Source organism: Echinops telfairi, unplaced genomic scaffold (genome assembly GCF_000313985.2).
Source record: "Echinops telfairi isolate 266 unplaced genomic scaffold, ASM31398v2 ScPeMD7_9;HRSCAF=40, whole genome shotgun sequence".
Lineage (NCBI taxonomy): Eukaryota > Metazoa > Chordata > Mammalia > Afrosoricida > Tenrecidae > Echinops > Echinops telfairi.
The window spans coordinates 94343491-94354422 of NW_022103906.1; the positions used below are offsets into that span (position 1 = coordinate 94343491).

Consider the following 10932-nt stretch of genomic DNA (forward strand, 5'->3'; position numbering starts at 1 on the left):
CAAACAACAAAATAGCTGCCCTGTATTTTATGTGGGACAACCTGCTTTGTTTCACTAGTATCCAATCAAACAAGGACGAAATGTTGAGCGGATTGGCATGTGGCAAAAGCAGATGGATCTAAGTGCACACTGCTATCTCAAGCCACTGTTATCATCTCCGCAAAGAGGAATGGCTGTAATTCAAACCCTCACCATTCTGCAGAGAGAGAGAGAGAGAGAGAGAGAGAGAGAGAGAAAAAAAAAAAAAAGACAAAATAACGAAGGAGTTGAATTTCTCTTTTTTTTCTTTCTTCTCCTCCCCTCCCTTGCACCCCCCTCTACTTTAAATGATGATAGCGGTAATACATCTGGAAGTTTGGCTTCTAATAGCTTCCTGCCACAAACCAATTGACACAGAACAGAATAACTTGTCAAAGGACAGATTTTCTTTTCTTTCTTTTTTTTTCCCCCCCTTCAGGGAGCAAAGCATTAACATGTTATTTCCTGACCAGGATATGAAATCGTTTATTTAGAAGAACTGATTTGAAGAGAGCAATTAAGAGAGACACGAACTAGACTGTCGTTTTGTTTTCTTTTAGTTTAGCACCCAGGTTGCTTGTAAGTCTGTGTGCACCGAATTATTTTGAAGTGAACCCCATGAATGATCAGATTGGTGCTTGGCTTGTTTTAAAAAGAAGGAAAAAAAAAATCCTTGGCCAATTGTACCTGCCCTGAATCAAGACAAGGCGTTGAACGCTAACAGTGCGATGCCAAGATGTGTGTCCCAGGCAGAGATTCAGTCCTGTCAGGATCTACAACTACTTTTGAACAGAACAGGAAGTAGGGTAGGCGGACGTGGCCCCACTGGCAGGGGTGGGCTCCTGGACCCTGTAAGGGCAGAGTAGCCCGACAGTGTCCCCTGTTGCTTAAATGCCACCCATGAGACCTCACCCCAGAGCCCAGCCCCATCCTGTGCCCCGTGCCCCCATGCTCCATGTTTTGTCTGCTCCTTGAAGGTTTTCCTTCTTTGAAACAAGAAACGTGTGAGTGTGAATGTCTTTCTTGCTACCAAGCGGGCGATGTGTGTTCCCTGGAAGAACTCCCTCTCGGTGCCCTCTCTCGCTCCTGGTACCTGGGAAATACCTAGTCCCTCTGTGGGGCGGGAGCTCAGTTAAAGAAGGGGTCCAAGTTCTCCTCCATATTGACATCGGGCACCAGCTGGTCAGATACTTCCTTAGCACCATATCCTGAATTCGAGACACTGAAATCTGTAGAAAACCAAGGATGGTCCAGAATTTCCTGGGAGGTCAGCCGCTCCGAGGGCTCCCGCCGAAGAATGCTACGGATGAGGCACTTGGCCTTGGGGGACAGGGTCTCTGGAATGTTGAATTGGCCACGCCGGATCTTGCTGAAGAGGGAACTGGGTTCAATGTCATGAAAAGGGTACCGCCCCACCAACATGGTATACAGCATCACTCCCAGGCTCCACACGTCGGCGGCTTTGCCTGAGTAGCTGCCGCTGGTATTCAAAATCTCTGGGCTCACGTAGGCCGGGCAGCCGTGCTTGTCGGAGAGGGAGTCGTCACCTCCACGCAGGATGTACGCGTCTTCCAGGCTTTCCAGCTTGACCCGGGTCCTGCAAGGAAGAGAGCGAAACAGGAGGTTCAAAGGGTGATCTGAGAAACAGGAATCCCGTCATTCTGATGTAGCTCTTACTAAATTTAAAACAGAAAAAGAAATTCTCCCCACCCTCCAAATAACTGTTCCTGGGGACCCTACAGGTGTAGCAAATGATACCCGCGTCCATGGGGACCATATGTGTGTCAGTGTGGAGCTAAGCTCCACAGACTTTCCGATGGTTGATTTTTAGAAAGGACATTGCTAGGCCTTACTTCCAAGATATCCCTGTTGGACTCAAGGCATTGACCTGCAGGTTCCCAGACAAACATCTTAACCATGTGCACCACCCAGGAACCCCCAACGGCTCCTGAAGTGTTCATTCATTCACCAACCAAATGGTGTTGACCGAACACCAGCGATGATCTAGACGCCACTGTTGTGGTTTGGATCATGTAGGTCAACAACACTGACAGGTATTTTCCGTAAACCTTAAATACTGGACACACACCTTCAAGAAGCAAAAAGTATCAGAGCTAAAATTTTGAACACTCATTTATAGAAGGCAATGAAGGGCGGTGGGAGCCCCAAACCCACCTGCCAAGTATATAGTCAGACCTAGCCAGTGGCTATCTGCTATGGTTAAAGGCAAGAGTCCCGAACAGCCATACTAGCAGGAAGAGGCCATTGTAATCTTATTATGCTGGATAGAACTTGATACTTGGCCAGTCGACGGTGACCTCCCTACAGACATGACCTGAAATTGTACTGGTGCAAGCATCTCTTAGTTGTCCCATGAGAGAAAGTTCTTCCCTGGCATTTTGAATGTTAATGGGAGCCTTCTCCCACTGACAGAAGTAGGTTCAAAACCTAGTCCATTTGAGGCTCATATTCTCTTACCAAGCCCATCTTCTGTTTCCTAGCATTTCTGTTGATATCATCTCTTATCCCACCAACCACACTCCTAGGTGGGTGCTTCTCACCTTACTTAAAGACCACAGTTTTTAAGACTCAGTTATGGTACCTACTGTCTGTCAGAGTAGAACTGTGCTCCCCAGGGGTCTGCACGGCTGATTTTTCAGAACAAGATCATCAGACCTTTCTTCTGAGGGACCTCTAAGTGGGCGTGCGCTTCCAACCTTTTCGTGAGGCTCTGAATGAGGATGCATTTGCAACACCCAGCTGCTCCTTCAATTGACTTCAACCATTGAACCAGTCCATTGCCTTCAACTAGATACCAATTCATAGCGAACTTACAGGACAGTGTAAACTGCTCCCGAAGGCTTTAAGTCTTTATGGCAACAAGAAGCCTCATCCCCCTCCCATGTAGGTTCAAAATACTGACCTTGTAGTTAGCAGCCCCATGTGTAAGACACTGCTCCATCAGGGCTTTATCCGGCATAGGCTATCTACATTCCCTCTTTCTGTAACCACACTTATGATTTTGATTTCTCACTATGTGTGTGTGTGTGTGTGTGTGTGTGTGTGTGTGTTAGTAGTAGTAGTAGAAGAAGAAGAATCAGTCCTCAAACTACTCACCTGCCCCCAACTTTCCCTTTGTCTTTTAAGAACTACCAAAGGTGCCCTGGTGGTACCAACCACCTTTAAACATGAAGCTGTGAACAGAAAGACTGAACTCCCAGTGGCTCTGTGGGAGAAAGGCCTGGTAATCTGCTCCCATAAAGATCACAGCCAAGAAAACGCTAGGGGCCTTTCTACTCTGTCACCAGAGGTCACTAGGAGTCAAAAATCAATCACTGGCAACTGGGACTGGAGGACTCTCCTTGAAGTGTTGGGTAAACACTGGATTAAACTCCAACCTCCCTGGAAATTAGAAATAATCTTTATATGCCTTTCTATCTCCAAGGCATGGGTAGTGAGACTTTATCTTACATACTTTGGACATGTTGTCAGGAGAGACTGGTCCCTGAAGAAAGACACCATGCTTGGTCAAGTGTAAGGGCACCGAGAAAGAGAAGGTCCCCAGTGAGATGGATTGACACAGTGGCTGCAACAATCATCTCAGGAATAGGAACGATTGTGGGGCTGGTGTAGCACTGATCAGTGCTTTGTTCTGTTGCGCACACAGTTGCTGTGGGTGGGGACTGACTTGACCTAGGAGCAACTGTCTCCGAGAGGGCTTGACATAACCACTGGGTATAAAAGACATACAAGCCCAGTTAATTGCTCTTGGAAATGAATTCTCATACTTTACTGTACTAATTCCCGACAGCAGAAATTGGCTTTCAAGAAACAGACTTGCTACACTTGAGACTGTAAAGCTGTCTTCCATCAGCATTCCAAGTTGATTGACCAATCTTTCTTAGCCTAGAGGCCTCTGGGGAATTCCTATTTCCCTAACCTCCCACTCTTCTTGGTAGAAAGTTAATAATTACTACCTTTCAGTCCTTGCAGCCTAAACCCTCCCCCTATTCTCCCTGCCAGACTTCATCACAGTAGTTCTAGGGTCCTAGAAAGCTATAGTCCCATTCCTTCCCATCCAGTCTCATCTCATCCCATCCAGTCTCATCTCATCCCATCTCACTAAGAAGGTGACACAGGGTTGGGAGAAAGGAAGAGAAGTTAGAGTTGGAATTTAGACAACACGTATAAACACCATATTGCTGTGCTCATAAAAGCATCTACTCTTTTTTGCTGCTAGGTGTCTTTAGTGAATATTAAATAAGTTGAGGACAGAAGACACCACAGTGGCGTCTTGGCCATCAGTAGAGGATGGGAAACCAGACCCATCCACTGCTATTTCTCTTCCTCCTTCCAAGGGCCAGTGTTGGCATGACAGGACGATCAGCATGTCTACTAACAGAGTTGCAGAAGGGAAGGGATACGCAGTCAAAAGGAGAGTTGATGGGAGCGCTCTACTGCCAAAGGCCTGGCGAAATCCCAGGTTCATTGTAAGATTCTCGATTTGGTTTACAGGGGTTTCAAGGATCAGGAAGTGACCAATTCCCTTGCACAGATTTTCATTAATGAGCAAGAAATTGCCGTGGTGATTAGAAAGGGCAACTGGGCTAGGAGCTAGGAGGGCCAGTTTGCAGCCAGGACGCCGTCTCTCACCTTCACTGTGAGTGAGTCACCCACCTCTGCTTCTTAGCCTCAAACAAGAGTATTGGACAAGACAGACTGAAGATCCATGGCGGTGCTAACATACTGCAATTCTATAACATAAAGCAACATGCCCCTTTATTTTCGCACTCATATAGATATCTATTTGTTTGGCACTTTCCCCTATAGCTGGAGGGATCTAGCTAAAATTAAACCGATTGCAATTCAATCTCTTCCTTTTCCTTCTTCGAATCTAAGGTGACAGGTGGGGTTGACCCATAGCAGTCTCACTAGGTGTTCTGAGACTTGAGATGAATCAGCAAAAAACGGCAAGGCGTGGAGAACAGGGAGCCACAGACACAAGCTGTGGAGGTGCTCTCCCTCAACAGCCTCCCTTCTCCAGCCTGTCGCACATTGCCCCGCCATCAGCAGCTCTTGCCTAGCTTCAGGGGTGAGCCAAACTCCTCACCTCTGATTTCACGGTCTTCACCATGGTAGAACCAATAAAAATAATCAAGCCTCCACCTATGTGACAATGGCTGGGCCCGTGGAACAAGCACAAGTCTTCGAATCAGAGGATAATGTCAAAATCCTCAGTGGTGCAGAACATAGAAGCTAATGTCTCCCCCAGGGCTGCAGGTGACCACGTGGCTTTCTTTAGTCACGCGTCCCCTCTGAATCCCAGCCTCCTTACTGTTCCTGGAGCCTCTGTACTTGTTCTCCTCTGGCCTGAAATGTTCTTCCCCCAGAGGTGCACCACTCACCTCCAGACCTCTGCTCAAAGGAGCTCTTTTAAAGAGGCTGCCCGAGCATCCTCGATAAAGCAGTCAGTGTCCACATAACCTGTGCGCCGCATCCCCTTATCCGCATCTAAAATCCTGAACGCTTACACGCGAGAGGCAGGAGAATTCTTGTCTTCCATGGAGGAGACTCCAGTTAAGATTCACGGGCAGCGCTTGAAGGGCACTCCTGTCAGCGGGGGCCTTGCATGTGACTTACAGCCACAATAGAGGTCAGAGTAGAACTGTCCCATTGGGCTTCCAAGACTCTGCATTTTGATGAGCGCAGACAGCCTCATCTTTCTCCTGAGAAGTTAGTGGGCTTGAACCACTGACCTTGTGCTCCGACGACTAACTCACTATACATCCAGGGTTCTTCATTGTGACTAACAAGCCAAAGAAAAAAAATCCCAAACGTATTGTTATCTTGTCCACTTGGACCCACAGTGACCCTATAGGACACAGCAAAACTGCCGCTTAGGATTTCCAGGGCTGTTAAATCTTCATGGTATCTTCTTTCTCCCAAGAAACTGACCTTGCAGTTATCAGCCCAACACATAACCCCTTCTGCCCCCAGTGTTCCTCCTTCATAGCGATGAAGTAGAGGTCCAGTGGAAAGATCTCTGGAGGACATGGCTGACAAACTACCAGGAAGAGACCAGAGTGGGCTGGGTGGTAGATACGGACGCAAGGACTTTGACTCCTGCGGGCTCTGCTGTTTGGGGAGATGGCCCTTAGGACCCCAAGCTCTTTATGCAAAGCCAAATCTAAGGCCCCTTTTCCCAAGGGTCTTCTCTTTCCAGGATGCTAGCCTTCCTGATCCCTGAGTAGCAGTGCTCCCTGCAGGCAAACTATCCTAGGCCCTCTCCCTGCAAGCCTTCCTCAGGATCGGGTAAATGCTTGTGGGGCCCATCTGGTCCATTCAGCCCCCTCCAAGGAGTCCTTGGGGGGCATAAACAATGACTGTGCCTGGCTGCTAACCTCAAGGTCAGAAGGGCTCAGGAGTTCCCAGGCTGTTAAATCAAAGGGGGCCAAGGAAGAAAGGCTTGCCTTTGGGAATTGCAGCCAATGAACCTGCAATCAAGCAAAAGCGAGCAGCCAGCAGAGGGAAAGAGAGGTCTGGAAAAGACGAGGAAATGAAGCTCCCGCTGCACTCTTCTGACCTTGCCTCCTTCTGGGAACATCCTGAACTTGTTTACATCACCCGCAGGCAAGGGCGAGGCGAGCAGACTGGATTGCGTCCTTAAACACGGACTTTTCGGGACACACGCCATCTTGGGGAAGCACAGGGGAGTCAGGCAAGGCAGGGTCAGAGGTCAGCTCCTGTCCCCAAGGACTTGCTCTGCAAACAGCCCAGCTGCTGGACGTCTCTGGGCCTTGGCTTTCTCCTCCGGGAAACGGGGCTACTGTCTCCGGAGCACGTAGGCGACATGCCTAGGGGGGCACCCACACATGGCTGAAACGGGAGAGGATCAAACGCAGCGATTTCGCCATTCCTGGGGTGCGCCGCGCAAGTCTGGGGACGAGGCATTTCTCACGCCCAAGCATCTGTGGACCTAGGAATCCACATGCTCCACTGTACATCCAGGTGGCAGCGACATTTGGGTTGGCGGTTCGGACTCACTCACAGAGGCCTCGCCAACAGGCCTGGCGCTCCGTTTCCCTGAGGCCACCGTCCAGAGCCCCGTGTGGCCATTCTACTGGGGACACAGAGCGCCAGCTTCATCGCACCCGGCACCGAGCAGCATGAGGTCGTTGGCTCCCAAACTGAGCACCGAGTACACACACAAGGTGGCAGAATCCATTTACTCAGGGTGGGGAGAAGGCTGCGCCATGCAAGTCCAGCGCCCAGCAAGGTACCAGACGTGAGGATGTACAAGAAACAGTGGTGATGGCAGGAAGACCAGCCCATGCCGGAGCCCGTGCAGGGCAGAAACCCATCGGAGAAGGAGAACTGGAAGGTTTCCACTAGCATGAGTGGCAGCAAAGTGATCAGACTATCCTCTGTCAGAGGCGGAAAGATGAGACAGTGGCAGTGGGTTCCAGCGGTCACAAGATTCACTCAAAAATCAGCGATTGTAATCATTGAGACGGTCCTCCCCACCCTCAGCGCCGGGGCCTAGTGGCAAGCACACCCCAGGTAGCCAGCTCCAAGTAGATATGAATTCTTGGACCATGATCCTCCCGGGACCTTTCTACTTCCTCTCCCCACCACCTGGGGTGCTGGTCCCCTCATTCACCTCACTCCCCATTACATTCACCTCACTCCCCATTAAAGTGATCAGGGCAGCTTGAAGGAGGAGGGAGGAGTTGAGATGGTCCACAAAGAATAAAGATTCCCCAGAGTGACACAGCAGGGGTGGAGGGTAGCCAGCAACCAGGAAAAGCGCTCTGTGTGGAACGGTTCATCGCCTGCAACTTCTCAGCAGAAAGAGCCACCTCCCTGCAAGACCAGAGCCCCAGGCAAGATGTATTTGGCTAGAGAAGCTGGATCCCTGCATGCCTTCTGCAATCTGTCCCTGGCACAGGAAGGCACCAGCCGCCCTGCTTTAGACCTGCTGAATGAACAAGGCTCACACATGGGCAGCCTGTGGACTCCACGCCAGCCCAACCCAGGGCCAGAGCCTTGTGTCACCCGACCCTGCTGCCAGGTGAGGAAGCCCGGACCAGCAGGATGTGGTGTTCCAGTGCAGTTAGTTGGCTGTCGCCCCGCTGGCCTTGAAAGTGGGGCCTGTTTTCCCTCTCACAGGCCTCCTTGTGCCCTGCCACTGACTCTAACTAGCAACCTGGCCACAGGTAACGGTTTCTTCTCTTGTCAGTCTCTCCTCTGTATAAGTGACACATGGCTACGTGGCCTGACAGGAGCCCTGGCAGCATAGTGGTTACTCTTTGGGTTGCTAACAGCACAGTCAGGAGTTCTAAACTACCAGCCACTCCGTGAGGAAAAGACATGACTTTCTACTCCCGTCAAGAGTTACTGTCTCAGAAACTCACCACTGGGTAGTTCTACCCTGTCCTGTAGGGTTGCTGTGAGCCAGAATGGACTCGTTGGCAGTGAGTTTGGTTTTGAAGTGGCCTGAAAAGAGTCCTCCTGACTTCAAAACATCTTAACTTCAAATGTTTCTTTTCTTTAATCCTTAAATGACAGTGATTCCAATACTTCCTGTAGGAAATCTTAATCCTAATGGTAATAGAATTAACAAGAAGCACAACAAAATAGCCACCAGGAACTAAGTAGCTATTACACGCTAGGACATACCGGTATACTGTCTCTCACTCTGATTTCTAAGTACTGCAAAGGTCCAGGGCTATCTATCTGGTAATCCCCAAATGGAGACCATCCACCACATCGGGATTATGCTAATGCCAGTGCTCTCTCGATGAAATGCATCAAGACACCAGCAGCACAGAATTTTACAGTGTTGGAGAAAACAAAACCTCTTAAAGGGAGACTGCATGTAAGGAGATCATGTTAGGCTATTTCAGCACATCACTGTGTTCAGGATCCCTGGCAGAACAATGGTTACGTGCTCAGTGGCCAACTCACCATCACATACAGTATCCAATCGCTACGCCCGTGGTAGAACTGTATGCCCATGGATGCGATGCCGAAACAGATACAGGGAGGAGATGTGACTTGCCCACGCCACCTGGCAAGTTTGTGGCTGAACTTAGATTCCAGCCCAGGTTTCCAACCGCTACGGCTCATGAATGCTCCACCCACCAGGTGAAAAATGGCCTATTCAAGCAAAGTAGGCTTTGCTTTTAATTAAACCTTGAAGCATCAGGGAGAGCTCTTGGCAGGGAGAGATCAGGACAGGGTGGGCCAGGGTGGGGTCGGCTTGAGAGTTCAGCCAGATGAAGTGGGCCTGGCTGGGACAGGAAGTCCGGTAGCCCGAGGTCAGTGAAATTCAGAGAAGCCACTGGAGGCCTTGGCATTGGGTGGGTCCGGGCAGGCTAAGAGGCAAGCCAGAAAGCTCCGCAGCAGCTGGGCCCAGCATAGCTGGGTCTGCTACTGAGAAGCAACTTGGACTGCTCCTAGGGGACAGAGTTCCACCTGGGGGACCTGTGAAAGGGGCGCCCAGGGGAAGGCAGTCAGTGTACACAATGAACGCCAACGGGCAGAACTCGGCTGCTGGGCCGTCCCATGTACACTCTCCATCATGAAGTCTTTGTTTCCTGCACACACGGGTTTCCCCCCAACCGTCACCTGAATCTGACAGCTAACCTTGCCCCGGCTCCTTAGAGTCTGCGTGGGGAACAGACCTCCATGCCAAGCTTAAAACCCAAACTCATTGTCACCGAGTCAATCCTAACTCAGAGCAACCCTGCATATGGTTTCGGAGAATCTGAATCTTTTGGAAGCAGACGGCCTGCATCTTTCTCCCTCGGAGGGGGAGCACGGCAGACCTGTGATTCCCAGCCCAGAGCTTAACCTGCACCACCACCACCACCCCTGCCCCCCAGGCTTCAAGCTAACCCACATTGCTGGGGAGAGGGGCAGGGGTAAGAGTACGTGGCACAGAACCACAGAGAGAGCTGCTTTGGTTACAAGGTCCCGAAGTCCTCTTGTGGACCCCCAACATCTCCACACAGGCTTGAAGTCTGAGAAAACTGCAGTTTCGGAAGATAAAGTGTCTGGCTAGGAGGCAGCAGAGCCTGGCAGGAGAAACTCACTCTGACTCAGGCGCCCAGGTGCCTCCCACAGCAGAGGGGCTGCCTGGGCTGGAGGATCCGCCACCCCAGCCTCCTGAGGTGGGAGTTCCTCCGGGGCTCTGAGTCATCATGGCCAAGGGAGCCCGGGGGAGCGGGAAAGCCATTCCACCTCTGCGCGTCCTTCCTACTGCCGGTGGAGAAACCACAGAAGTGCAGCGAGAAGGCCGCAGCGGCACTGGCAGAGGAAGTCCTTCTCCGTCTCCATAGGAACCGACAGGGAAACCCGAGGAAGAGGATGCAGTTCAGAACTCCTCATCAATACTCCCCTCACCGCCCCCTCCACTGCACTCAGACTTGGCTCCCAAAGGAAGGCTACCAACCCAATCAATCGACCAGCTTCCTCAGGCAATCTACAGGTCACTGTGGGGCAGCTCGGCCGGAGAAGGGGTTCACCCACCTGGGTATTGCCCAGGGAGAGCCAGGGGTGCCCAAAGATGCTGCTCAGCCTCCTTCAAGGGTCCAGACCACTCCCATGTGGGGTAGTGGGAAGGGCAGGAGGGCTGGGGAGGCAGGGCTCAGTCTTCCCAGACCCTGCCAGTCCTTCCAGGGAGCTCTCAGGGGACACGATGAGCAGGTCTAGGCAGAGGTCTGTCCGCACAAGTGACCCAGGGGACCAGGGATGTTCCATTTGCAGAGCAAGGGCTCAAGTGAAGGGAGCTCTCGCAGTGATGGTGGAACACACACCGAACAAGTTCAAGACTCAGGAACAGCCAAGGCCGCTCTCTCTTGTGCCCCCAAGACATCATAATAAGCCTAGAATAAGGTCTTACCCGCCCCC

The 10932-nt window shown here is 51.0% G+C and overlaps 1 protein-coding gene across 1 annotated transcript in view; it reads right to left on the reverse strand.

The window, feature by feature from the left end:
• Window positions 1-266: 266 nt before the first annotated feature.
• TRIB2 (tribbles pseudokinase 2) overlaps window positions 267-10932 on the reverse strand; it is a 29536-nt gene continuing 18870 nt past the window's right edge. Inside the window, exon 3 of the mRNA XM_004696042.2 lies at window positions 267-1615. Coding sequence (XP_004696099.1) covers window positions 1147-1615 — 469 coding nt within the window. The 3' untranslated portion in view covers window positions 267-1146. The remainder of the gene's footprint in view (window positions 1616-10932) is intronic.